Source organism: Prunus dulcis, chromosome 1 (genome assembly GCF_902201215.1).
Source record: "Prunus dulcis chromosome 1, ALMONDv2, whole genome shotgun sequence".
NCBI classification, from domain to species: Eukaryota; Viridiplantae; Streptophyta; class Magnoliopsida; order Rosales; family Rosaceae; genus Prunus; species Prunus dulcis.
Window position 1 is genome coordinate 27,820,701 of NC_047650.1, and position 24,647 is coordinate 27,845,347.

The window sequence follows — 24,647 nt, forward strand, 5'->3', positions numbered from 1 at the left end:
TTCATTGGATGCGCTGGGAGAGATTATGTAAAGCGAAGACTGAAGGTGGTATGGGCTTTAGGTGTTTGCAGGCTTTTAATATGGCAATGCTAGCCAAGCAAGGTTGGCGTTTGGTTCATAATCCCCACTCATTGGCGAGCAGACTTCTCAAAGCCAAATATTTTCCACAGACCAACTTTTGGGAAGCTACGCTGGGGTCAAGGCCATCTTGTGTTTGGAAGAGTATATGGACGGCTCGAAAAGTGTTGGAAATGGGATCAAGATTTCAAATAGGTGATGGAAAATCAGTACGAATTTGGGGGGATAAATGGGTGCCTAGGCCTGCCACTTTTGCTGTGATCACTTCCCCCTAGATGGTATGGAGAATACCAAGGTGAGTGAGTTGATTTGTAATGAGGGCTCTCCACAATGGGACCTCCAGAAACTCAATAATCTTTTTTTACCTGTGGATGTGGTTGACATTGTCCGAATCCCCCTGAGTATTCGGGCACCACCAGACCGGATTGTATGGAATTATGATAAACATGGTCTATTCACGGTAAAGAGTGCATACAGAGTGGCCTTGCGAGTTACTTCTGGTGATGAGGACGAGTCTTCTTCATCCAATTCAGATACTAGTATGCTATGGAGACATATTTGGAATGCCAATGTACCTACAAAGCTTAAAATTTTTGCATGGCGTGTAGCCCATGATATTCTTCCTACCAAGGCAAACTTAATTAAGAAGGGGGTTGATATGCAAGACATGTGCATGTTTTGTGGTGATATCACTGAAAGTGCTCTGCATGTTCTTGCTATGTGTCCTTTTGCAGTGGCTACTTGGAATATTTCTTTGTTGACAAGGCATGCTCATCAGGTACGTTGTCATACAATGAAGGACTGGCTGAGCGAAATGCTGGAGGGTACAAGTAAAGCGCAACGGGATCATATTATCACTTTGTTATGGGCTATATGGGGAAATCGAAATGCACTGTTGTGGCAGGGAGTCCAGCGATCTCCACATGATGTCGTGGGTTTTGCTCAACAGTATGTGCATGAATTTAGTACGGCAAATGATACTCCGTCCAAAGTAACTGATCGGGTGCGGGATCCAGTGCGTTGGGCAGCACCACCGTCAGGCCGCCTCAAATTTAACTTTGATGGAGCATTTGATCCTACTTCGGGTAGAGGGGCTGTTAGGGTTGTTGCCAGAGACGCGGATGGAGGTTTTGTGGCGGCAGTGGCAAAATCAGTTGGGGAAGTGCTGTCGGCTGAACATGCAGAAATTCTTGCAGCCCGTGAAGGGGTGGCTCTTGCTCTCTCACTTGGGACTGCATCTCCCATATTCGAAGGGGACTCTGCTGTGGTGGTTTCAGCAGTTAAGCGAGCAGGACAGGATTATTCTAACATTGGTACCATTGTTGAAGATGTAAAGCATCTTCAGCAACAGTTGCCTAGCTCTCTTTTTCAATTTACTCCTAGGGAAGCAAATGGTGTTGCACACCGACTTGCTCGTTTTGGTTTGCATAATATGGACAACTTTATTTGGTTTGAGGTGCCCCCTGATCTTATTCAGGACGCCCTATGGTGTGATGTGTTAAGTCGGGGTCAGGCACATTGTTCCCCCCGTTGTCATTCCTCACTTTATCAATAAAGTTTCCCTCGTTCCGTCGAGGTTCTCAAAAAAAAAAAAAAAAATTAGAAGAAAAAGACGAGGGATGAATATAAACAAAACAGACAAAAAAAGCCCCATTAAAGAAAAAGAAAAGAAAAGAATGAGAGTGGTACCCACCATGAGAGGGAATGAATTTGAAGTTTGTCAAATTTGGGAATTAATGCCTGTGCTAAAAGTTAAAACAAGGGTTTAGTTTCTTTTTAGACGAAAGAATTAAAAATTATATAAAATTCTAAAATGACAAAATTTATATTTTCATCATTTTAATTTATGGCAATTGATGATTTCAGTGTTTGAATTTATGTATATCAAATTTTATAAATGATGCTATAGAAATTGTGAAATGACTCCTATTTTAGTGTAAATTAAATTCGGAAATTTGATGTCCTAATTTCCGTGATTTGTTTATGCGCATCATTAAATAAATTCCGCACTTAAGTTGCGAAACAAGGGAATTGTCAATTTCTTCTCTTAAATTTCAGAATTTTAGTTAAATTTTGAGTTTTTTTTTTTTTAAAATCCAAACGGAGGGTAAGGATTTAGGGTTTATAATGTTGATAGGTTTGCATGTCTTCTTGTGCTTGTGTATACAATAACAAGCGCCTCTTCTTGGAAGCGTAGTAGGCTAGTCGATAGTAATGGTGGATGATGCCGTACAGGCAGTCCCTCAGCCCCACCACGTCAAACGTCTCAATAAATCTCAAATCGGTCGTCCTAGATTTCGCGCCCGCGAATCTCTGGTACTCCTCAAACACCGAAGCCAAGCACCAATTCTGAAATTTCCTCAGCACACCCACGAGACAACCCGTCCGATGCTTGCCACGTTTGCAGTGGATCAACACCGGATGGTTCCTCACGTCGATCAACACCTTCAGAGCCTCCAAGATCGTCTGCTTGGGGATCGACGATGCTGCCGAAGAAGAAGCCTCCTTCTTCCCCTCGATTCCGAATTGGAAGAGCTGGATGTTTTGAGACCGAAGAAACTCCAGATTCTCCTCCGGGTAGGGCTCGGGGCACAGATATATGATGGATCGGAGTTGAAGGGTTTTGAGGAATGGGAAATTGGGCGGCTGAGGGAAGCCTGATCTGAAAATGCCCTCGTCCACCATCGAGAAATTGATCGGCGGCTCCAAAACGTCGTTGTCGTCCTGGATCATCTTCTGTTTCGCTGCGGTTTCTATCTTAAATTGCAACTAAAGCTATATTCTTTGCTTGATTTGACGGAGTGATTGCACAGTTTGAATGTATTTATATGCGAACTAACTAACGATGAGCCAATTTAGTTACTAAACGAACTAACTAAATCCTTAACTGATTAGAATTCCTAGAACTCGAACGTTGTCATACTGTTTTATTATGCTTCTAGGAGAGGAAGGAGCTCTTGGAATTTATTTTGTTTTTTGTTTTTTTTTTTAAACTTCTAAATTTCAAACTTCGTGTTTGTTCTAAAAACGGAGATACGGTAAAAAGCGAAGTGGATTTAGTTACAAGTTTTTCCCAAGCTGAAGGAGGAAGAGAGCGTAATCAATATGTAATTTATTAGTAGGTGTAGCAGGGCATTTTTGAAATAGTCAAAATAATATAAATAAACAAACAACAAAGTATATATTATATTAGGATGAGCATCACAAAAATAAGATGCGAAAAGCTACCTTTTCCGAGGAGTAAACTGAAGCCATAGACGACGAAACTCATTCGGTGACTTTTACAGTCCTTGAAGGAAACCTTCTGGATCATTACAAGAGCTTCAAGGCTCCATTTGATTCATGGAACGAATTTGAGGGAAAATCATTTATCATGTCATTTCCCAAGGAATGAGAAATGAAATATTCATTTCTCATGTTTGATAATGCTAGGAAAGTAACCGGAAAATATCACTTTATTTCATTTCTCATATTTGTTTTCAGTAGGAATGGAAAACAAAGTTTATATAAATTTTCAATTATACTCACATTAAATCAAATAAAAAAGAATGCATTTAATGATATATTGTAACAGTCCCGATCTCTTGAACCACAGGAGTCCAAGAGATTGTGACACTACGACATTTTACTATTTGCGTGACAGAAACTTCGTCGCACAAAATCCGTAACGCAAAGATAGTGAAGAAAGATTTTGCGCGACAAATATTGTTGCTTGGTCGCAAAAACTTGAGCGACGGTTGACCTTCGTCCCACAAAATTTTTTGGTACGAGACAGTTTTTTGTTGCACAAAACTTTGCACGACAATTAAACCTTCATTGCAATAACACAGCGCGACGGTGGCCGTGCGTCGCACTAAAATGCAGGGTCGAGGAAAAACTTCGTGCCTCAAACATTTGCGCGATGAAAATCCCTTAGTCGCATTTCAATTTTCACGCGACGAAATATTTCGTCGCACAAAAGTAAAATAAATTTTTTTGAAATTTATTTTTCCGTTTTTTATTTTGTAAAAAGTGAATTGCCGACGAAAAGTATTTCGTGGCGCAAAAAATAAATATTATTTTTTAAAATTGATTTTGACCTTTTTTTGTTTTGATTTTTTTTTGGGGTTACATTTTGACGGTTTTTTTATTTTGTAAAAAACATAAATTTTGTTTTGTTTTTTTTTTTTTGGTAATAAAATGAAATTGCAATAAAAAAAATTATAACGAAGAGAAAAAAATATTTGTAAAAAGAATATAAATGTATTTAGTACAAGAGCAATTTTTCAAATGTAATTAAAACAAGTAAAAAACTAATCAAAAAGAGTTTGAAAATCTACGTGGTCGTCTTCCAAATGTGGCTCGGAGGTCTGGACATTATCGGCATGGGCAGGAGTGTGGTGGCCATGCTCGGGTTGGAAGGGCTCGGAGGTCGACGAGGGACCAACATGCAGTATAGGAATGCCGAACTGGACGAGGGACTGTAGAATCTGTGACATCTGGGTCCTAAGCTCGGTCACCTCTGCCGTCAAAGTAGTCACGATGAACGGGCTTTAGGTTCCCACCGCCGGGCATTCCCCATCCCTCGACAATATGTCCCTAGCCTCCTCCCGAGAGTGTGATCCAAGGTCTCGGTTAGGATCTGAAACCCTGCATTCTATGGAGGATCCATAAACTCGAGCGGAGTATCGGGAGGAAATTAGGAGGCGGACTCCTGAAGAACCAACTGGCTCTTCTCCACCATTGTCGTCTGTTTAACATAACATAAAATATTAATTAAAACATTCATATAATAACCATGAAACATGAATGCGTAAGATAATAATTAAAAATAAAGAATACTTACATGAAGGGACTCAGCCAACTCATTCCTAGGTCGAACATAAACGTCACCAAAGATGTCGATCTCAGGGAATTTGGACCCCCTTCTTGAATTGAACAACAGAAGAAAAATGTTAGTACGAAAAAAAATAAATTAATATTAATGACATATTAAAAATTGAATATAAAAGATTTTATTATTACCCGCCGCAGCGCGTCCATCCTATATGAGAAGGGCCTAGAACCTAAATGATGGAGAAAAGTCTTCTTGTTCCTATTGCCCTTATTTGCTTGGGCCTTCTTTTGTTATACAAAAAATGAACTTATTAGTTGAAAGTGAAAGGAAATATTAAATATTAAATAAACATTAATAAGAAATGTATAATAATTTTGAACTTAATATATTTAAAAAAATACCACATAATCGGCCTCCTGAAAATATCACAGAGCCACGCCCAATTATCCTTCCACCTTTCAAGCTCATGCGGGCAACCCTCATGAAGAGCGACCTGCAGATCATCAAATGCCTGAAAATAGTGGTGCAAGTCACTCTTCCGCTGCTTGTACCTCTCAGCGAAGAGTTTGCTGATGTACGCCAATGACTCCTCGTCGAGGTCTTCTAAATTGGCCTGTAATAAATTAATTACATACTTTAAGTAATATAAATATATAAAGTTTGAAGGAAAAACAATTAAAAGGTAGGATATATACCGACAACTGTTCGCGCACCTCCATCCTCGTCTCGTCAGGCATGACCTTCCAAGACTTCCATTTCATCGAGCAATGGGTCCGAACCACGTGACCAATGTTGTGGGCCAATGAGCTATGCAATTTCGCCGTTGGTGCAGCCCGATGCCGCTCATCATATCCGATGTTGATACGACTGTTGGTCACTTCGGTGACCTTTGTTGTCTTCAACTGCTGACAAGCCCCCGGGTGTTCTTCTTGGCTGCAAAGAAATATAAAATCAAAGTTAAATAAAAAATTCTACTATAAAATATTGGTCCAAAACAGCTGCAGTTCAACGAAATCTTAACCTGGTTGTGACCCCCACGCACCCGTACCATCTGTCGAGGTTGTGTAGGTCGTGCTGGGGGGCGATGAAGACGCCTGGCATTAACAGGTTGCCCCATGGATGATGCTGATGACGCCGGCTCAGAGGAGCCCCTGGGACCAACTAGCATGTAGTCCATCTTCATTGCATACAGGGCATGCCATATAACCCTTTGTGCTCCACCCAGAAACCATTGCATATGTCGGAAAATCATTCATAGTCCACATAATTGCTGCACGTAGGGTGAACATCTTCCCAGTGAATTTATCGTACGTGCGCATACCATTTGTCCATAAATCCTTGAGCTCATCCACCAATGACCTTAAGTAAACATCGATTGACCTGCTAGGATCCTCAGTTTTCAAAACAGTCATCATCATGTACTCTTTTTTCATGCATTTCCAAGGCGGCGAATTATATGGAAATACAAAAATCAGCTAAGTGCTGTGGTGTTGGTTTAGAACCCCATACGGACTGAATCCGTCAGTGGCAAGTCTCAATCTAACATTTCGATGATCAACAGCAAACTCGAGGAACGTTCGATCGAACTCTTTTCATGCCTCCCCATGTGCAGGATGGTGCATCACATCGTCATCTACCCATTTTTCCTTATGTCATCTCATGTCTGTGGCAGTATGCGTCGACATATACAATCGCTGCAGCCTAGGTTTAAGAGGCAGATAACGCATCACTTTTTGTGGGGTCTTAGTTATTCTATTCTGAGATGTCATTTTGAACCTCGACTCATTGCATATAGGGCATGTATCCAATGTTTCATACTCTTTGTAGAATAACATGCAATTGTTTTTGCAAGCGTGAATTTTTTTATAACCCAGTCCAAGATCATTCAACACCTTTTGCACATATCTATGGTCTTTCGGCAAACAATTGTCCGTCGGAAGCATTCTCTTGAAAACTCCCAAAAAGTAATCGAAACACAGGTTCGACATACGATACTTTATTTTTTCGTGCATTAACTCCACAATGGCCGTGAGAACGAAAAAGCTCTCACACATTGGGTATACTCTTGGTTGGCATTTTTTAATAGTTGTTCATATTGTTCGAACTCTGCACTGTCCATTGGGGTAGGCACGTCATCTTCCCTTTCTTGATTGATGTTGGTCGATGCAAATGAAAAAGCATCATTTATAATATTCATGACTTGTTCATTAGGATCCACAATAGGTTCAATATTGTCCACTCTTGTGGCATTTGAAGATGAAACATTGTCTAATTGTTCCCTGTAAAGGTTCCAAATGCTATATGTCTCAATCATCCATTCCTTACTAAATGAAATCCAACATTTGCTATATGTCTCCCACAACGCGTTGTTACACCTCCTACAAGGACAATGGATTCTAGTTGCACCCGGGTTGTGTGTACGTGTAAACTCAATAAAATCATCGATTCCATCCAAGTATTCGTTTGCGCATCTATTTGGGTTCTGTATCCACCTCTTGCTCATATTTTCTGGAACCACAATGACAACACAACAATCACAACAACTTCATACGAAGTCATAATGTCACCTTATGCCTCCGGTAAAGGCCTTATTCCATTGGGGAATGCATAGTCATGTCACGTAATTTACGGCTACATGAGATTAGATTTCGACATGCATGAATTTCAGCAGCATTTCGATACAGTTCTTGAGGTGTACCATAGGTATAAAATACCTACGTACCACCCGAAGAACATACAGAGATGACACCGAAATCTCCACAACCGAAACCTAATCTTGTAGCCGTACATTATGTGATATGACTTTGCATTCCCAAACTGTCCAAATAATGGGACAATTCAAGAATTAATTGGACCGCAGTCCTGCTTTACGCATCCATGCACGAAATCCAACTAATCTCGAACGGGAAACTAAATTTTACTACAAATAAAAAAAAAAGTATGAAGTTAATTTCAATTAACTTCGTACATCACAATACATTGTGCTACGTCACGCACAATTTAACAACATAATATAAATATAATTTCACAAAAAAAAAAATATAAACATAACAAACTAAGTTTAACATAATGTTATTAATTTTATTAATTTTATATTCTTAAAATATAAAGCGAATAAAATACATTCTCAAGCTTTCTCCACCAATCGCTAATTACAAATATCCCTAAAGAGAACGAAATTAATAGCGTTAGTATGAATTTACATTAATATTTTTAAACTAACGACAAAAAATATTTACCCAATGAACACACTAAACTCCCAGCATAAGCAGAGGTCTGGTAGAGGCAGAGTTTTTTTTTTTTTTAAAGTATCCCTATGCAATGGCAGAAAAAAGATTATAAGAAGAAGGATTTTGCGCAAGGAATATGGTTTCGTTGCGCAAAAAATCATTTTTGCCGTGCAAGTGGTCCATTTTGTCACCCAAATACATGTCAACATCGGACTTTTGTGCGACGGAAAAAAAATTTTATCGCTCAAAATTTCGTCGTGCAAAAGACAATTTCGTCGCACATGAACATGCCGACATCAAACTTTACGTGATGACAAAAAATTCCGTTGCGCAAGTATTTGGAGCCAAATAAAAAATCCAACGTTTTCTTACGCAACGATATATATTTTCGTCGCGCTAAGTATTCATTTGCTACGACATTTGGCGTCACGCAAGTGTTTGGCACCAAATGAAATAACCCGCGGTTTTCTAGCTAACTTTGCGCGACGATAATGATTACCGTCGCGCTAGGTTTTCTTTCGCGACGATATTTGTCGTCGTGCAAGGTTTTGGCTCCAAATAAAATAAACTCGGGTTTTTCTTCTCAACTTTGCACAACGATCACGGATTTGGTTGCCCTAATATTTCTTGAGCGACGAATCTTTTCGTTGCGCAAGTTTTCAACTATAAAATTATTATCTGCAATATTTTGCGCTACGATTGATTTTTTTCGTCACACAAGAATCCTTTGCAGGACAAATTTTGCGTCGTTGCGCAAATAGTAAAATGTAGTAGTGTGGTCAGTTACCGTTGGATATTATTCCAATGGTTCAAAAAAATTTCTTAAAATGAGTGCAAAAGTGAGTGAACCGTTGAATTTACATCCAACGGTGAGTGACTACAAATCTCTTGGACCTCTGAGGACAAAATGGTCATGAAAAATATTTTTTTAATTTTAGCTCATTTTTCCAAACGTTCCCATGAGGAGGGAAAACAAAATCCAAGTTTGGAGAATGGCTTCACTTTCCCCCTTACTTTCCCATGGGTCAGGCAACGATTTCTCATGCTTAGACTTACCAAATGTGGGAAAGCAATTAATTTTTTATCCTCAAGTCTCCTTTCTCATAAACCAAACGAAGCCCAAGATTACTCTTCAAGTTAGTCCAAAATCAGGCGACATTGACAATATTGCTGATGAAGGCAGCGTGGTGCATTTGGTGCTTCAATATGAAAAGCTGAACGACAGTGTTCCAGACCCACATCTCCAGCTCCAGTTGGCAGTTATTCTCGTCGAAGAGACTGATAATTTCCTTAACCAAGCATAATCCAATTGACCACACTAGCTACACTACAAGGGTTATCTAGTGTGGTATGGTATATTTACCATCTGCCGTCTGCGTATGCAATAATAAAAAGTGCAAGTTAAAGTTAATCATGCTTACATGTTTTTTTTTCCTTCTCTGTTTTGTATAATATGTTTGTGTACACATGTGTTGTTACCAGAAAATGCAAAATGAACGAAAATTCAAGCTGAGAAATCTTGATCAACATCCCAATGGAGTGTGTTCAATTGTTTCTTATCATATTTAATTTCTCAACAACCACCCGGACAGTCGACATATCTGTATGATTCACTTGCAAGGATTTAAAGCAAAAAGAAATTGTAAATAATTGGTGGAAAGCATCTAAGCATTCCAAACTATATACCTGAACTTCACTGAAGACTTTGTAAATCCTGAGACAATTGACATTTAGTCTTCCAAGAAGCCTGCCCATAATTTTTAGACTCCTTCCCACACAAAATTATTGTGTTGATTGTCGTCAGCCCTATTACTTAAACTTTTATGTAGGGCAAGTTGTGGATTGTCACTAAATAATGCACCCAAATAACCTAAGACTGTGGACCCCTACTACAGGTAGCCTTAGTAAATAACTTTTCCTATTTAAGCTTATCTCAGGGTGTTTTCTGCCAATTCTATCTCCGTAATCGATCTCATAATTAAGGTATGGCTTTGGTTGGTAAGCTTGAAACAGAAGTAGAGATAAACACGCTTGCTGATAAGTTTTACAAAATATTCGCGAGCCAAATAATGCACCTACTTCCTAACGTCTCCTCTAACAAAATACAAGGGGTTGAGCTACATGAAGGTGATTGGGAGACTGCCGGTTCTGTCAAGCATTGGGATTATACCTTGGGTAAGTAACACAACACAACAGCCAATTAATTAGATTTAAAAAGTAAATTACCCATCTATATATTGATTTGTCCCCTAAATTTGTATCTAGCTTTCGATTTATCCTTTATACATTTTAAAAATATATATTAAGGATATGAACTTCTTTTTTTCGCCAATTTCCCTCTTGCCATCTAAATTTGCAAAATTTCATCCAATTTGCTGTTAAATACAAAGGCAAAATGGTCATTTTGTACGTTTAAAATAAATATAAAATAAAATAAATTTTTTAAAAAATTTGAAATAATACTCTCTTTCTCTCTCTCTCCAAGTGGGTTACGGGTTGAATTATGTGGGTGGGGAGGGCCGGGGATGGGATGGGTCTGCATCTGGGGGCAAGGGTTGGGGGATGGGTCTCAGCTGGGGCTAAAGTGGTTGTATGGAGGATCTCAAGGTTAGTTGTATGTAGAGAGAAAAACAGAGGGTGAGAGAGCGAAAGCGGGTTGGGGAATGCGAGATTGGGGGTTAGGTTGAGAGGAATTGGGGGGGGGGGTGGTTTTTTCTATTGTCAATTTTCCTCTTCTTAAAAAAAAAATGATTTAACATAAATTTGGATGAAATGTTGAGGATTTAGACGACATAAGGGGAATTGGAGAAAAAAAAGAAGTTCATATCCTTAATTTTCTAACAAAAAAAGTATAAGAAGAAAATTAGGTACAAGTTCAAGGGGCAAATCAACAGTTATGCCTATTATATAGTCATGACTTATTATGAGCTCACCCTTATATATATATATAGACAGGAGCTCATTAAGTTTAAAGGAGACAGTTGAAGCGATAGATGAGGAAAACAAGACAGTGACATTTCAACGTTTTGGATGGAGAAATATTTAAGCATTACAAGAGCTTCAAGGTCACTCTTAAAGAGACAGAAAAGACCAACGGGGGCAGTTTGGTGAAATGGATTCTGGACTATGAGAAGGTGAAGGACGAAATCCCAGCTCCGCAATCTTATCAGGATTTTGCAGTTAACATCACCGAAGATCTTGACGCTCATCTTGTCAATGCATGATATCATTGAGATATATATATAAAATATATATACTAATAATTATTTAAGAGCTTCTGTTAAATTTATAAGTTCGGTATTTTAGTGATGTTTGCATCTTATTAAGTGCTGGCTTAGGCTTGATCTCCATTTCAATCCTTATAAGCGGCTGGACGTCCGTGTACTTATACAGTTGTACTAATAGAAAGAAAGAAGAGAAAAAACCTATGTGCAAATATGTATTTGGTATTGGTGATATTTGTGGATAATAATCAATCCTATTTTCTGTTTTCATTGATAACCATATTCATGCTTAATGACAATATATAAACAGACTTTTCTATTGCAATTTCCAATAGGGATCTCTCAACTAAAATAAAAACAAAAACAAAAAATGTTGTGCGGAACATTCCAATACGTTGTTTTCGATGGACTGTACGAGTTGTTTGGAATCAAAACTTATCCAAAGTTTGTGATTTGAGTGAGTGATGTTGCATCTTAATTGAGTGCTGGGTTAGCATCGATTTCAATTTCAATCCTTAGAGGCTGGACGTGCGTGTACTTGCACTGACAGAAAGCAAAAATAAAAACAAAAACAAAAAGTTGGGTATATATCACATCGGCAAAAGGATATACCTTTACCCAAAAAAAGCTGGAAAAAGAATCCTCTTTCTGATCCACCATAAGATGAAGATAGTGGAGATAGGACATCAGTAATTCTAGCTTGCCCTGCTGGAGGGCCCAGAAAACTGCATAATTGCTTCGCAGAACCACAAACCAGGATCAGCTGGAATATTGTGTCCTTGACAGAACCAAACTTTGGAATATATACATGCATCATACATCAACTTTTGAAATATATTTCAATTTATACGCATACCGTAAATAATATTGGCTAAAGTAGTCAAGAGGATACATTATACATGTGATGTCTATAATTTCTTTCTTCTATATAAAGACCAAGTGAGAGAGCGAGAGAGAGAGAGAGAGAGAGAGAGAGAGAGTTATATATTTTTCACCAGGCTCTAGCTAATTTCATACAAACTTCGAAGGTACGTTATACAACTCTCGATTGAACAATACATAATATATGGCTCAAATAGCAAACATAGAAGTCCAAGCCGAGATCAAAGCCAGTGCTGACAAGTTCTACGAAATCTTTCGTAGCAAAGGGTACCTTTTGCCCAAGATCTGCCCTAATATTATAAAGGATCTACAGGTGCTTAAAGGTGATGGCAGCTCTGTGGGCTCAATCAAGCAATGGACTTACGTTGCTGCAGGTAACAAATATATTAATTAATACTCCATGATATGAGTTAATATATGCATATATAATATAGTGGAGAGATAAAATAATCGTTATAAATTGCTCTTATATTGTCACATACATTCAATCATAACTGTCAATTTCATAGCTGGACTATTATTTATCATAAAGAGATAAAATAATCGTTATAAATTGCTCTTATATTGTCACATACATTCAATCATAACTGTCAATTTCATAGCTGGACTATTATTTATCATAAACCTAACCTCCCCCTTAATCAATTGGTTGTCTAAAACCATGATAGGAAATTTTTCTGAGGTTTCGAAAGAGACAATTGAATCCATAGATGAGAAAAACAAATCAATCGCCTTCCGAACGGTGGAAGGAGAGGTCACGAAACACTACAAGAGTTTCAAGGCGACAGTTGAAGTTACACCAAGGGGCAATGGATGCAGCAGCAGCTCATCAGTGAAATGGAACATAGAATACGAGAAGCAGAATGAGGCTGTTCCGGCTCCTAATAAGTATCTGGAATTTGTGGTCATTCTCACTAACAATGTTGATGCCTACCTTCTCAATAATGCGTAACAGATGCTAGTACAATATTACCCACAGCTGGTAGTATTAGCATATTATTGGTTTAGTAAAGAAAAACAATACATTGATCAGATCGATCTGATGTTAAAAAGTGTTGCAAGATGAAATTAGAAAATCAATCAAATTAAAGTAGCTCGCAAAATGAGCTTCAGATGTCACGGTAAAGAAAAAAGACACGCTAGAGAAATAGGAAATCTAATCATAGACCCTTTCATTGCATGTGGAACATGTGGTTTCCAGATTGAATATATAAAGTATTTTATAATGAAAAATGACATTTGATCGACAGCCAGTCACCGACCCCAACTAATGATAATAATTAATTTGATAAGTACACGGCAAAAAAAAAAAAAAAATTAGTATTATTGCTAAAATCAGAATTATCCACCCGCCAGCGGTTTATTAATTCGTTCTGACAGTGTGACTTGATGAGCAACTGTTGATGAGTCCCGTTGAATACGCCCGATTTCTCAGGCAGATTCCTATGAACAGTAAGTATTAGGGTATGGGCTATAACTTGATCATATGCATGGGTATTGCAGTCAAATTAACTAATCACAAAGCCCCAAAGCTCCACGTATTTTGGTTCATAGAATTCAAAGGCATTGAGAAAGTTGTTTAGGGCCTGTTTTCAATTGAATCCAACTTTTTAAACTCAAAAACAGAATTTGAATTCAAAACAAAGAAAATCTGTTTGATAATCCTATTTTTAAAAACTCAAACTCAAGAACAACTAAAAAACACCGTAATTATTAAAAACAAAAAATATCTGTTTTTTCTGTTTTTTTCTAACAACTCACAAGTTCTCAAATTTTTAAGATTTGAAAACAGTTTTCAAGTTGCATACCAAATAAGTTTTTGAATCTTAAAAATAGATTTAAGAACTCCTTGTTTTTAAGAAAAATCAAAGTGTTTGAGTTCCTTATTTAAATAGGATACCAAACACTCCCTTACTTGATCCAAACATTATATATGAGATATGTCACCAATCATGACATATGCAATAAATGTTTTACCTGCTCTCTTTTTTAAATCGAACTAGGATGTTTTAGTGATTTTTTCTGTGTCGGTATTTTGTTTCAACTTAAAAACAACACGGTAATGTTTTAGCTTTAGACTTAATTAGAATTTTGGACAAACATTAAAATGATAATCAACTGAAGATCAAATGGAAGTTTGAAATGATGTAGTTTGTGGACGCACAAAACAATCATATTAACAATAACAAAATCTATAGATAGACTTCTTTTGAACGAAACAACTTTTAATTTCAGATATCTGATCATATTTGAAATTAGTCACACACAGACATGCTAAAATCAGTATTTCGTCTTTATTTATTATAGTGGGGTTTGATGGATCCCACAACAACTAACACATAAATAATTGAAGTGAGATTCATGTGTTTTTTTTTTTTTTTGGTGGTTGTTGTTGTTGAGATAGAGGAGAGATCCATGTGGTTTTGAAAATGGAGAACAAATAGTAAAAAATGAAAATAATGTGACTTGTGGATCATAAGCCTCTACATTTAGGTCCTATGCATTTATCCATATTTATCGTCTCGTGAGCGTGTTTCGTCCAACGTTACTTTTTATTTTATTTTTTATTGTATATATAATAACTTCCCCTTCTTCCTGGTTTGAGCGTTGTGGTTTCGATTGCCTTGTTGCTGGCCGTCTTGAATAAAAAATACAATTCCAACTTTTTCTGTATTAATGAAAATTCTGATAAAAACTGTTGTTCCAAATGACCAAGTTCCTATACGAAGATAAACAACCAATCTTCAATCGAAAAAATCAACTTAACCAGTCAGAGGAGTACATGTGGGATGACCATAAAATTGCATCTTATACCTTGATCAGGTCAATGGTATCAGTTGGCTCTTGATCGATCTCAATTTCTTTGTTGGCATGAGTCGTCACCGTTAATCATAGTTCCTCCCCTCAGCCTCAAAACCAGGTGAAGCGTTGACTCCTTCTAGAATGAATCTCAGTCCAGTGGATATGTTGATAATATATTTCGACAATTCCTATATGAATGTCTGTTGTGGCAATTGAAATCATGAACAAAGGAATTTTGGAGGAAAAAAAAAAAGGGGGCACGCTAGGAGTAGGAATCACGTTAAAACAAACCCTCAACGACGTTAACATGAGTTTTGGAAAGAAAAAAAAATTCTGATTTAAAGTTTGATGAGGTGTCATGTGTTAAGGGGGTTAGATTGTTTGGGTGACTTAAATTTAACGAAATGCGAATAAATGCAGGGGACCTAAATGCGGAGGCTCAAGATCCACAACTTATATGGCTCCATCACTACTATATAAGTGTAAGTAAGAGCCTAGGTGTTTCTTCACCACTGCCACGAAACTTCTTCTTATTTTATTGTCATTTATTTATTTCCTCATTTAATCCGGCTTAGAGCATAACGTTTTTGTTAAAAAATGTCTTATGCTGGTAAGGTGGAGACTGATGTTGAAATCAAGGCTCCTGCTGTGAAGTTCCACGAATTCTTCTCGCAGAGGCCACACCATCTATCCAGTATCAGCTCTGATAAAATTAAGGGTTGTGATTTACACGACGGTGACTGGGGAAAAGTCGGCTCTGTCGTCAACTGGAATTATGTCCACGGTAATTAATTAGGCTTCATAAATGTAGCTAATGTTGGGCTATGTATATGACTTACTGCTTGATTAGAGTTTGAATTAACGTAGTCGTAGACTCGTAAGTTGAATAATATCTGATAATCATCGTTCATTAAACATGCTTAATCTTCAATTACTAATTACATGGTGAAATTATTGGCAGATGGGAAAGCTAAGGTTGCTAAGGTGGTATTCGAAGCCATAGACGACGAAAAGAACTCGATCACTCTGAGAGTTGTAGAAGGAAATCTTCTGGAGCATTACAAGAGCTTCAAGATCACAGTTCAAGCAACTCCAAAAGGGGAGGGCAGCGTGGTGCATTGGACTTTTGAATATGAAAAGGTGCATGGCGATGTCACAGACCCACATACGTTGCTCCAGTTGGCAGTTGATATCACCACAGATATTGGTGCTCACCTTACTGCCTAAGCTTGCATAAAACGCCTAAGGCTCCCAATCTGTGTGTTGCTGGCTGTTACTCTATCTGAAATGCGCATGTATAAATAAATGATTTGGAGCCATCATCTTTCCTATCAATCATATGTTTGTATGTTATAATTGGGGTTATGCCCTAATTACTGGCTTTTATATACGTCCTCCTATCAAATTATTATTATTATTAATAAATGAATGATATGTGTGTACGTATGTTTTTGCTAAAATTAAATTTGGGTTACGTGTATACATATTTTCTAGCTCTGTCCTAAGACTGTAACCAGTGGCGGAGCCAGGAATCCTACCGCAAGAGGTTTTAGTGTAAAAGTCCCAATAAAAATTTAGGATGGAAAAAAATATTGAAAGTGAAATTTCACAATAACAATGAGCAAAAACAAAGAGAGTAGTTGGAGGAGAAAACAAAAACAGAACCAAAAAAAAATGGTTTTAAGGGCTAGTTTGACATTGCTGTGTTTTTAAAAAAAACTGCTTCTGTTGTGATATGAAAATAATCAGTTGTGAAAAAAAGCAGTTAGACGATTGATAAACTGTATTTGAAAAACTGCTGTGAGTAGTCAAAGTGTTTGGTAAATTTTTATAAGAAATGTTTTTAGTATGTATAATGACCGAAAAGGGTGTGATATTAAAAATAATATATATGTTGTTTTACAATACTTTTATAATTTTTTTTTATAATCTTAATAATAATATACAATTATTATAAATAAATAAAAACTTGAGAAGGAAAAAGGCCCCTTTTCTCCTTTTCCTTTTTCTCTCAATTTTTTTTGCTCCTTTTTTCTTTTCTGTCAACCCTTCTTCTCTATTTCTCTTCTCAGCCTCTTCACTTTTGGCAAGAAAAAGAACTAAAACAGTCAATTATAAATTTAAAAAACACCAGCCCTTTTTCTTTTCTTTTTTTTGGAAAAGTGATATTTTAATTCATTCAACAAACCAACAGCACAAAGGTATAGCAACAAAAAATAAAACAAATCAACCCTTTTTTGTCAGAACTCTTCCTCTTCCTCTTGCTCTTGCCCATCAATTTTCTCAATAAGATTTCATGAATTCTAGAGAAATTCATGAGGCTCGCCAAGCCAACTATTAGAATGGAGGAATCGGGTCTGTGGAGAGAAGCAGTGGCTAGAAGGATACGCTGGTCTTTTTATTATTTTCTTTTTGTTTCAGACCTGGTCCAAAACGACGTCGTTTTGGTAAGGTCATTTATAAAACTTCCCTGGGTTAAAACGACGTCGTTTTGCCCAGGTTGTTTTAAAAAAAGAAGTCCCGTGGACAGCCTTCTTCTTCAGGTTGCAAACCCTTCGTTGTTTCAATCATTTCGTCGACCACTTGGTGTGCAGCTCCAAGAGGTCTAAGGGACCTCTAAGCTTATTTCCATGGCTTCCAAGAGGTCATGCGACCCCACTGACCCCACTATGGCTCCGCCACTGACTGTAACCCCATCCCCTCATCATCTATGCAAACTTGCAGTCACAAACCCTATTTGTAATTGCATGGCGGTTCCATTTGTCAGAGTAAATCCAAAACAGAGAGACCTTGAGAGAATTTTTGTATTGTATTGGTTGAAGTGTTACAAATTTAGGGAGTTGCACTATTTTATATAGCAGATAAAAGCTAGGCTTAACTAAACCTCTAACAAGCTAATCTAAGGGGGGTGTATAGAATTAGGATTTTAATAGATTTTTTTGAAGCTTAAAAGTCTAGTAATATTCAATTATGATTTATAAGTAATCAATAAATGGTATTCAATTAGGATTTCAAAATCATCAATGCAAGTCTGGTGGTATTCAATTAGGACTTTCAAAATATTAAAAAAAGTACGATGATATTCAAAAACTTACCGATTTTGAGGTATTTCATTAGATGATGTATTCTGTGAGACTTTTCAGTGGGTGATATAAATACCAAACCCCATAAAAAATCACACCCTATTACATCTGATTCTCACGTTGGTTTGTTTTGGGAGAAGATGAACAGACTTGAGAAGTGAACAAGGTTCTCATCTTTTCTCTTCACATGCTTGTTACTTTTTTTTTTTTTGGCTCTATTTGCATTATTTGTGTTGCTTTGCTGTGGGCACAAGCCTATATACATCCTTTGTTGTGGAACAGACAAAGAAACCAATTTGTAAAGATTGATTGGTTTGTTGCGCACTGCCCATTCTTTAGGAATGATTTTTCTTATTCATTCATTATTTTATAAAATAAGTATAGGAATAATATTTTATTACTTTTGTAAAAACTAGAGAATAGTTATTCAAATAACTATAGAATGGCAGAATTGTTAGCAGGGATATATATTTTTTGAGATCAATACGATGCAAGTCTTAAAGATATTGTTGTTAGCAGGGATATATAATATTTTAAAGATATTGTTGTTGAAAAACGTTTCGTTAGTAGAAGCCACTGGGTGCACAGATGCTTATCATCGTTGAGACATCCTTGTTTTATTTTGATTTAAAACTAGTCTTTCTTATCTTTCTTTTTATATAATACTAATAAATAGTGGACGGTGGAATGACTAGAAGAAGTTCATCAGTAGGAAATTTCCTTGCGTTAGGATGCTTTATTTCTTGGTTTGAATGCATAGTGTTTGGGTCTTCTAGTCCCACTTGGGAGAAAAGGACCACTGTGCTACGATTTTTTTTTATTTTTGATAAAGATGAACTTTCATTAATAAAGACCAAAGAGATGTCATATGAACCACCGAGACTACACAACATGAAAGTTTATTTATAAAAGTTTATGAAAAATAATCCTTTGGGCCTCTAGAAACATTAAAAATAATCAAGAGTTTGCATACCAATCAATTAATGAAAGTTTATCAAGTTATATAAGCAATGATATTTATTACATACTAATAAAAGTCTAATCTTTACTTTTATTTACTCAGATTGGTGTATCATTATAAAAAGATTGAAGCATATTTTATTTGCTCAAGAGTCTCCAGGTAACTACACATCACTAAAATTTAGGACTTTCTTTTTTTGCAAGTATGAATTTATACTAATTGCCTTTTCTCATGTGTTTATTTGACTCTATCATTGTTGTTTGATGTAAAGTTGTGAAAATTATGTGTGATATATGATATAGTAGTAAAAGAAGTTTCTCTTACATGTATGATGTAGTAAAATGAATTATTCACAACAAGGAAAGGACAAAGGGGAGCTAGCATTAAGCTGATTTATCAAACCCAAGACCAACAAAGAGAGGACGCTAACACATGGAGAGCTAGCATAGCTTTAGCTATGTGGAGAGATGCTATCTAGGTCATATGAGGAGATGAAGCTTCAACAAATGTTTATTATGTATTAAATAACATTTGTTTTCCTTAAGCCATGTCTAGTTGCTACATGACATTATTGTTATTACTTTTATCATTTGGTTATTTATCCATGTGGCAAAATTAATTCATGTTATTATATCATTTTTATTTCATATGAAATCCTAGAAAAAATATTTTGATTCTTTGGAGAATACAAAAAAGTCCTAAGTGAATCATAAGATAATCAAGTAATTACAATCTATTAAAATCATTAGTAAAATCTTGTAATTACAAATCCTGTTGAAACCCATTACATTAAAATTATGTGATTACAATCTATTAAAATCCTAATTAAATACACCCCCTAAGCTAATCTTATCTTTTTAATCTTACACCATTGATGGAAAAGTACTACTATGCAAAGACGCATCATTTAATTTCATGCATGATATACATGTCCTGTGATCAACTAGACCGAGACAATGGAATTAATGGGATGCCTCCTCCACAAGGTACCATGAATTAAATGTTGATTGTTCAAGATCTGTCTCTGGTTATGCTCTTGGCGACGGAGGGCTCGTTAGGAATTGGCAGGGTGATTGGGTTGTTGGTTTTTTCTGCAAATCTTGGATCACAAATATTCGTCACAATAGCTAGCTGGGAAAGGTTTTCGCGATAAACATATATAGTTGTCGGCAAAGAATACCTATGACGACAGCTGTTTGTTTCGTCGGCACAAATTCAACCTTAGACGAGGGAGTTTTTTCCGGGTTAGTTAACTTTGGCCGACAAAATAAAGTCCTCACAAGTAATTCGCTATTATTGCTACGAAGTGGTTTATCAATAATCACGTTAGGGCTCTGCAAATCATTGAATAAATTCAACAATGACAATCATAGTTTACTTACCCAAATCAGTTAATGAATTAACTTCTTCCTACATGATCAATAAGACATACTCAAAGACTTTTCATTAAACCCAAAAAAACATATAACCAACTTACATTTCAATCAATTGCAGTATTTCTATGTACAAACCATTTTGCAGCGAGCTTAGTGCAGAACTTAAAAAACAAGAACCATAAAAATAAAAATAAAAACTTTAATTGTTAAAATCTTGAATTGTTACAGAGTTTATCTTCATATCAACCAGAAGAATTATAAAAAAAAACTAGATTGTGCTTCTCTCAATTTTGCAGGATGATGAGGGTGGAAGCTCTCCTCGTAGAATGATAGTAAACTATAAAAAATAAAAATGAAAAAGATTTAATTACTGATCATCAAAACAACAGTCAAATATAGTATATATCATCAGAACGACAGACTGATGATCTTATTATGTTCAAAAAAATTCCAAGGTTGATGAAAGTAAAACATGAACCTGCTCGAAGATGACGTTTTGATTTTATCGTTTTCTATATCTCAGAAAGTTAAAGAAAATCTTTATAATTGTAATTCTATATTGCAGGTAGTGTATATCTTATATTATCTCAACCAAAACAAAAACAGAAAAGGTAGGTCTAATCCCCGTCTACAGAAATGACGTTTTGATTATCGTTTGTATTTAATAAAATAAAATAAAAGATTAAGCAATGTTTAACTTTAGGCGAGAGAAAAAAGAGCATTTACTCTCCGAGTCTAGTTAATTATAATTTGTTTCATCCTTGAATTAATTGAACTGATCAGATAAGACACCACCAGGCTGTTCTCTGACCCTGTATTAAAAATCTGCGCCCCAATAATGTAATTTAATATCCGAACTACCTCATCAGTACTGGGATACTGGATAGGACACCTCATGCATGACTACTGCCAGGGACACCTTCTTATAATATTTGTTCTCATCAATTACTGACAATTGCGTTTTAGTTGGATCTACTCTATTTATCAAATTCAATTCAAGGGGATTTGGAGAGTTGTTTGTCTGTCACGATTGTTGTCTCCCCACTCGAATTATATTATCTCAGCCTTCAAATATATTATAGTACCCAGGATGTGATTATTTAATCAGCTCACTGATTATATCTAAACTATTTGGAAAATTATTTAAAATTGAAAACATTTTTTCCCGCCACTCTTAATTGGTGGGAAGTAGTCGCTACGTTAATAATCTATCAATGAATATAATTTTTCAGATTTGTATAAACATGTAGATTAAATCACACTCGTACAGGAAAGATGGTTTCTTTAAAGTTCGTATTGGATAATGGGACTCCAAAAAAAAAAAACATAAATTAATGTAAGCGAGATTTGTGTGTTTTGAACAAATACTTAAAAAATGATATAACAATTGGCTGGTACTATCATGCGCTCACCCTCTCTTCTATTTAAGTGCAAGGACCTAAGTAGTTTTTTTCAACATCAATTTGCAGTCTAGCACCAAGTACACTCCATCCTCCTATCCTATTATTTACGTTAAGTTCATTTTGTGAAAATGTCTAGCAATCATGGTAAGGTAGAGACTGATGTTGAAATCAAGGCTCCTGCTACCAAGTTCCATGAAGTTTTCACACACAGACCACACCACATATCCAATGTCAGCTCTAACAACATTCAGGGTTGTGATTTACATGAAGGTGAATGGGGAACCGTCGGCTCTGTGGTCTACTGGAATTATTTCCATGGTAAGTAAGCCTCCCTATAGCTTCAATTAACATCAATTATATTATATATTATGTTCATGTCGTTTGATGTTAATTTCTTCCTTCAACTAAACTGGTTGACTGTTTCTTTTTTTTTTTTGGGTGAAAAAATTTGTTAATTGTTATGCAGATGGGAAAGCTAAAGTTGCCAAGGAGTTGATTGAAGCCATAGACGCTGAAAAGAATCTGATCACTTTCAAAGTGATCGAAGGAGATCTGCTGGAGCATTACAAGAGCTTCAAGATCACCATTCACGCCACTCCAAAAGCTCATGGTCAAGGCAGCATCGTCCATTGGACTATGGAGTATGAGAAGCATCATGGTGATATTGAGGACCCACATACCTTGCTCCAGTTTGCAGTGGATGTGTCCAAAGATGTCGATGCTCATCTTACAAGTGCCCAGGCATAATTAATTATAATCGAAGGCTTGATTGAGGCGGGCTTATAGGATCATCTGTGATTCTGTGTGCTTCCTATATATCTACTACCCATTTGCTTTCTTGCTGCAGAAATAAACGCCTTCAATCAATGTTTGTATCTTAAGTCTGCGTGGGCACTGGCCAACCTGAAACTTTCATTTACTTGTGTTTGCAGTCCTTATCTTATATGATATGGGCTATGTATCTTTTATTAATTCCAAGTTGGGGCTTTACCCACATAAAGCCATATTTCTACATACTCTTGAAATGTGTTTTTACATATCTAATGTCCTCCATTGATCTAGCAAATCAAGTTCAAAATTTTCTTCTCTTGTTAATTTAAAAATAAATATTTGTAACGTCTCTCATCCATTCATCATGGGCGAGACATAATTTGTGCGATTTTATGTAAGACCTATATCTATCTAATATGAGAGAATAGGAACCCACAACCCCCACAAACCAAATGAAAAATAGAATTAGATTATGGAGGCAAGATAAGACCGATATTATATATATATATATTTATTTATTTATGAGAGTAAGTTATCAAGACAGAATTATTACGGAGAAAGATGTTGGAAATAGGAGTGCTAAATTGCTATAAAATAAACAAAATAAATACTGCACATAAAACATATTTTTACAAAAGGAGAATTGAATTAGAAGAACCTTAATTGAGTCGAGGCAAGTGTTGGACACTTTGACCTTAAGACGAATTACGCCCTACACTGGTACTTATGGTTCACTAGCGTTCGTCTCCCAGGATACAACGACTCCCTTCCATATGAAAGAAGCACTGCAATTCACAACGAACTTTGAACCAAAATTATGAAGGAACCTCTCTTTATGAAAACTCTAATGCTCTCTATATATGAAAGTATGTATGTAGAGAATTGATTGAATGAATAAAACTGCAGGAGAATTGCTCTATTTATAGATGATGAAATACCATTTCCAAAAAGGTATCCCAATCTAAAAAGGCAAAACAATGCTTCCCTTGGTCTGAAGAGTTGTCACCCCAAACAATGCATCCCTTGGTTTCAAGAGTTGTCACCCCCATGTGAAGATGTCTTTAACCCAATGAATTTTATTAATTTCCATTCAAATAGGAAAATTAATATTAGTTAATATTAAATTTCCAACAAAAGATAGATGTAGCCTTGCAGCCGCCAGCAGCCACTAACCCATGCGGCTGCTGCTGCTTTGCTGCGCCACTCCACCATTGGGATGCAGTTGCAGCCGGGCCATACGGCAACTGGAATTACGGCACAGCTACATTGGCCCATGGCCTCCTCCTTCACCTTGCCACCGCAAGGGCCAGGCACCGACGTCACCGCCCATGACGGTGCTGCCATTCACGGCTATCTCAACACCGTCCCGGTCTTGGAACAAATCTATCCACTCCCCCATTTTCCGTCACACTTGGCGTATGCACCTGTGTACGCGTCCAATGGAGCCCTAGCCCATATGCATTTGGGCCCAATGCACGCCACTCTTCCCAGGCTACGCAGTTAGGTGGACCTTAACTCGCGAGTTGATCAACTCACACAGAGGGTCGACAACCAAAACAATTTGATTGGCCAACTACTTAAGCAGATCAACTTAGATCATGGCCTTGAATCTTGGGTACCGAGATAAGAAGAGGAGGAAACATGGGCACACTGACGCACAGTTCGAGAGGTCCCAGGTCGGTCAGATAGAGACAAACGGGCATGGGAGAGAATGAGATCGTGTTGAAAAGACGCAGACATCTGCAAGCCGTACTCTGAGTCGGTTGACGATCTGTTTCGAGGTTAGGTCCAAAGACCAATGTGTACGAGAGGCTGGCCCACAGTCCGATGTCCACACTTGTTTGGGCCCACAAGGAAGTATCTATTCTAAGCTAGGCATGCAAGGAGTGGAGTTTGTGAACGTTTGTGTGACGAACGCAACGACCGACGCTCACCAACCCGCCCGAGAACCAACTTACGGGGATGAGTTATTGAGGAACCCTTAGAGCAACTCCACCCATAAGGGCTAAGTCTAAGGCAAG

At 36.9% G+C, this 24,647-nt stretch overlaps 4 protein-coding genes across 4 annotated transcripts; 3 read left to right on the top strand and 1 right to left on the bottom strand.

Moving 5' to 3' along the window:
- Nucleotides 1-2,193: 2,193 nt before the first annotated feature.
- LOC117617679 (tyrosine-protein phosphatase DSP3-like) lies at nucleotides 2,194-2,811 on the bottom strand. Its single transcript, XM_034347165.1, has one exon. It carries the CDS (start codon nucleotides 2,809-2,811, stop codon nucleotides 2,194-2,196), a length of 618 nt encoding a protein of 205 aa, XP_034203056.1.
- A 9,503-nt stretch (nucleotides 2,812-12,314) lies between these two features.
- Nucleotides 12,315-13,229, top strand: LOC117615339 (MLP-like protein 34). Its single transcript, XM_034344406.1, has 2 exons — nucleotides 12,315-12,604; nucleotides 12,899-13,229. The coding sequence occupies exons 1-2, from the start codon at nucleotides 12,415-12,417 to the stop codon at nucleotides 13,180-13,182; spliced, it is 474 nt and encodes a 157-aa protein (XP_034200297.1). The 5' UTR covers nucleotides 12,315-12,414; the 3' UTR covers nucleotides 13,183-13,229.
- Nucleotides 13,230-15,545: 2,316 nt separating this feature from the next.
- LOC117632778 (MLP-like protein 31) lies at nucleotides 15,546-16,474 on the top strand. The gene is made up of 2 exons (XM_034366352.1): nucleotides 15,546-15,816; nucleotides 15,994-16,474. Exons 1-2 carry the CDS (start codon nucleotides 15,630-15,632, stop codon nucleotides 16,257-16,259), a joined length of 453 nt encoding a protein of 150 aa, XP_034222243.1. The 5' UTR covers nucleotides 15,546-15,629; the 3' UTR covers nucleotides 16,260-16,474.
- A 5,425-nt stretch (nucleotides 16,475-21,899) lies between these two features.
- Nucleotides 21,900-22,871, top strand: LOC117632761 (MLP-like protein 31). Its single transcript, XM_034366329.1, has 2 exons — nucleotides 21,900-22,173; nucleotides 22,322-22,871. Exons 1-2 carry the CDS (start codon nucleotides 21,984-21,986, stop codon nucleotides 22,600-22,602), a joined length of 471 nt encoding a protein of 156 aa, XP_034222220.1. The 5' UTR covers nucleotides 21,900-21,983; the 3' UTR covers nucleotides 22,603-22,871.
- The last annotated feature ends 1,776 nt before the right edge of the window (nucleotides 22,872-24,647 follow it).

Bases quoted from the DNA above. Each gene is read 5' to 3' on its own strand.
- LOC117632778 (XM_034366352.1), top strand. From the start codon at position 15,630: ATGTCTTATGCTGGTAAGGTGGAGACTGATGTTGAAATCAAGGCTCCT. The intron at 15,817-15,993 runs GTAATTAATTAG...AATTATTGGCAG, and splicing joins CAACTGGAATTATGTCCACG to ATGGGAAAGCTAAGGTTGCT.
- LOC117617679 (XM_034347165.1), bottom strand. From the start codon at position 2,811: ATGATCCAGGACGACAACGACGTTTTGGAGCCGCCGATCAATTTCTCG.
- LOC117632761 (XM_034366329.1), top strand. From the start codon at position 21,984: ATGTCTAGCAATCATGGTAAGGTAGAGACTGATGTTGAAATCAAGGCT. The intron at 22,174-22,321 runs GTAAGTAAGCCT...ATTGTTATGCAG, and splicing joins CTACTGGAATTATTTCCATG to ATGGGAAAGCTAAAGTTGCC.
- LOC117615339 (XM_034344406.1), top strand. From the start codon at position 12,415: ATGGCTCAAATAGCAAACATAGAAGTCCAAGCCGAGATCAAAGCCAGT. The intron at 12,605-12,898 runs GTAACAAATATA...AAACCATGATAG, and splicing joins ATGGACTTACGTTGCTGCAG to GAAATTTTTCTGAGGTTTCG.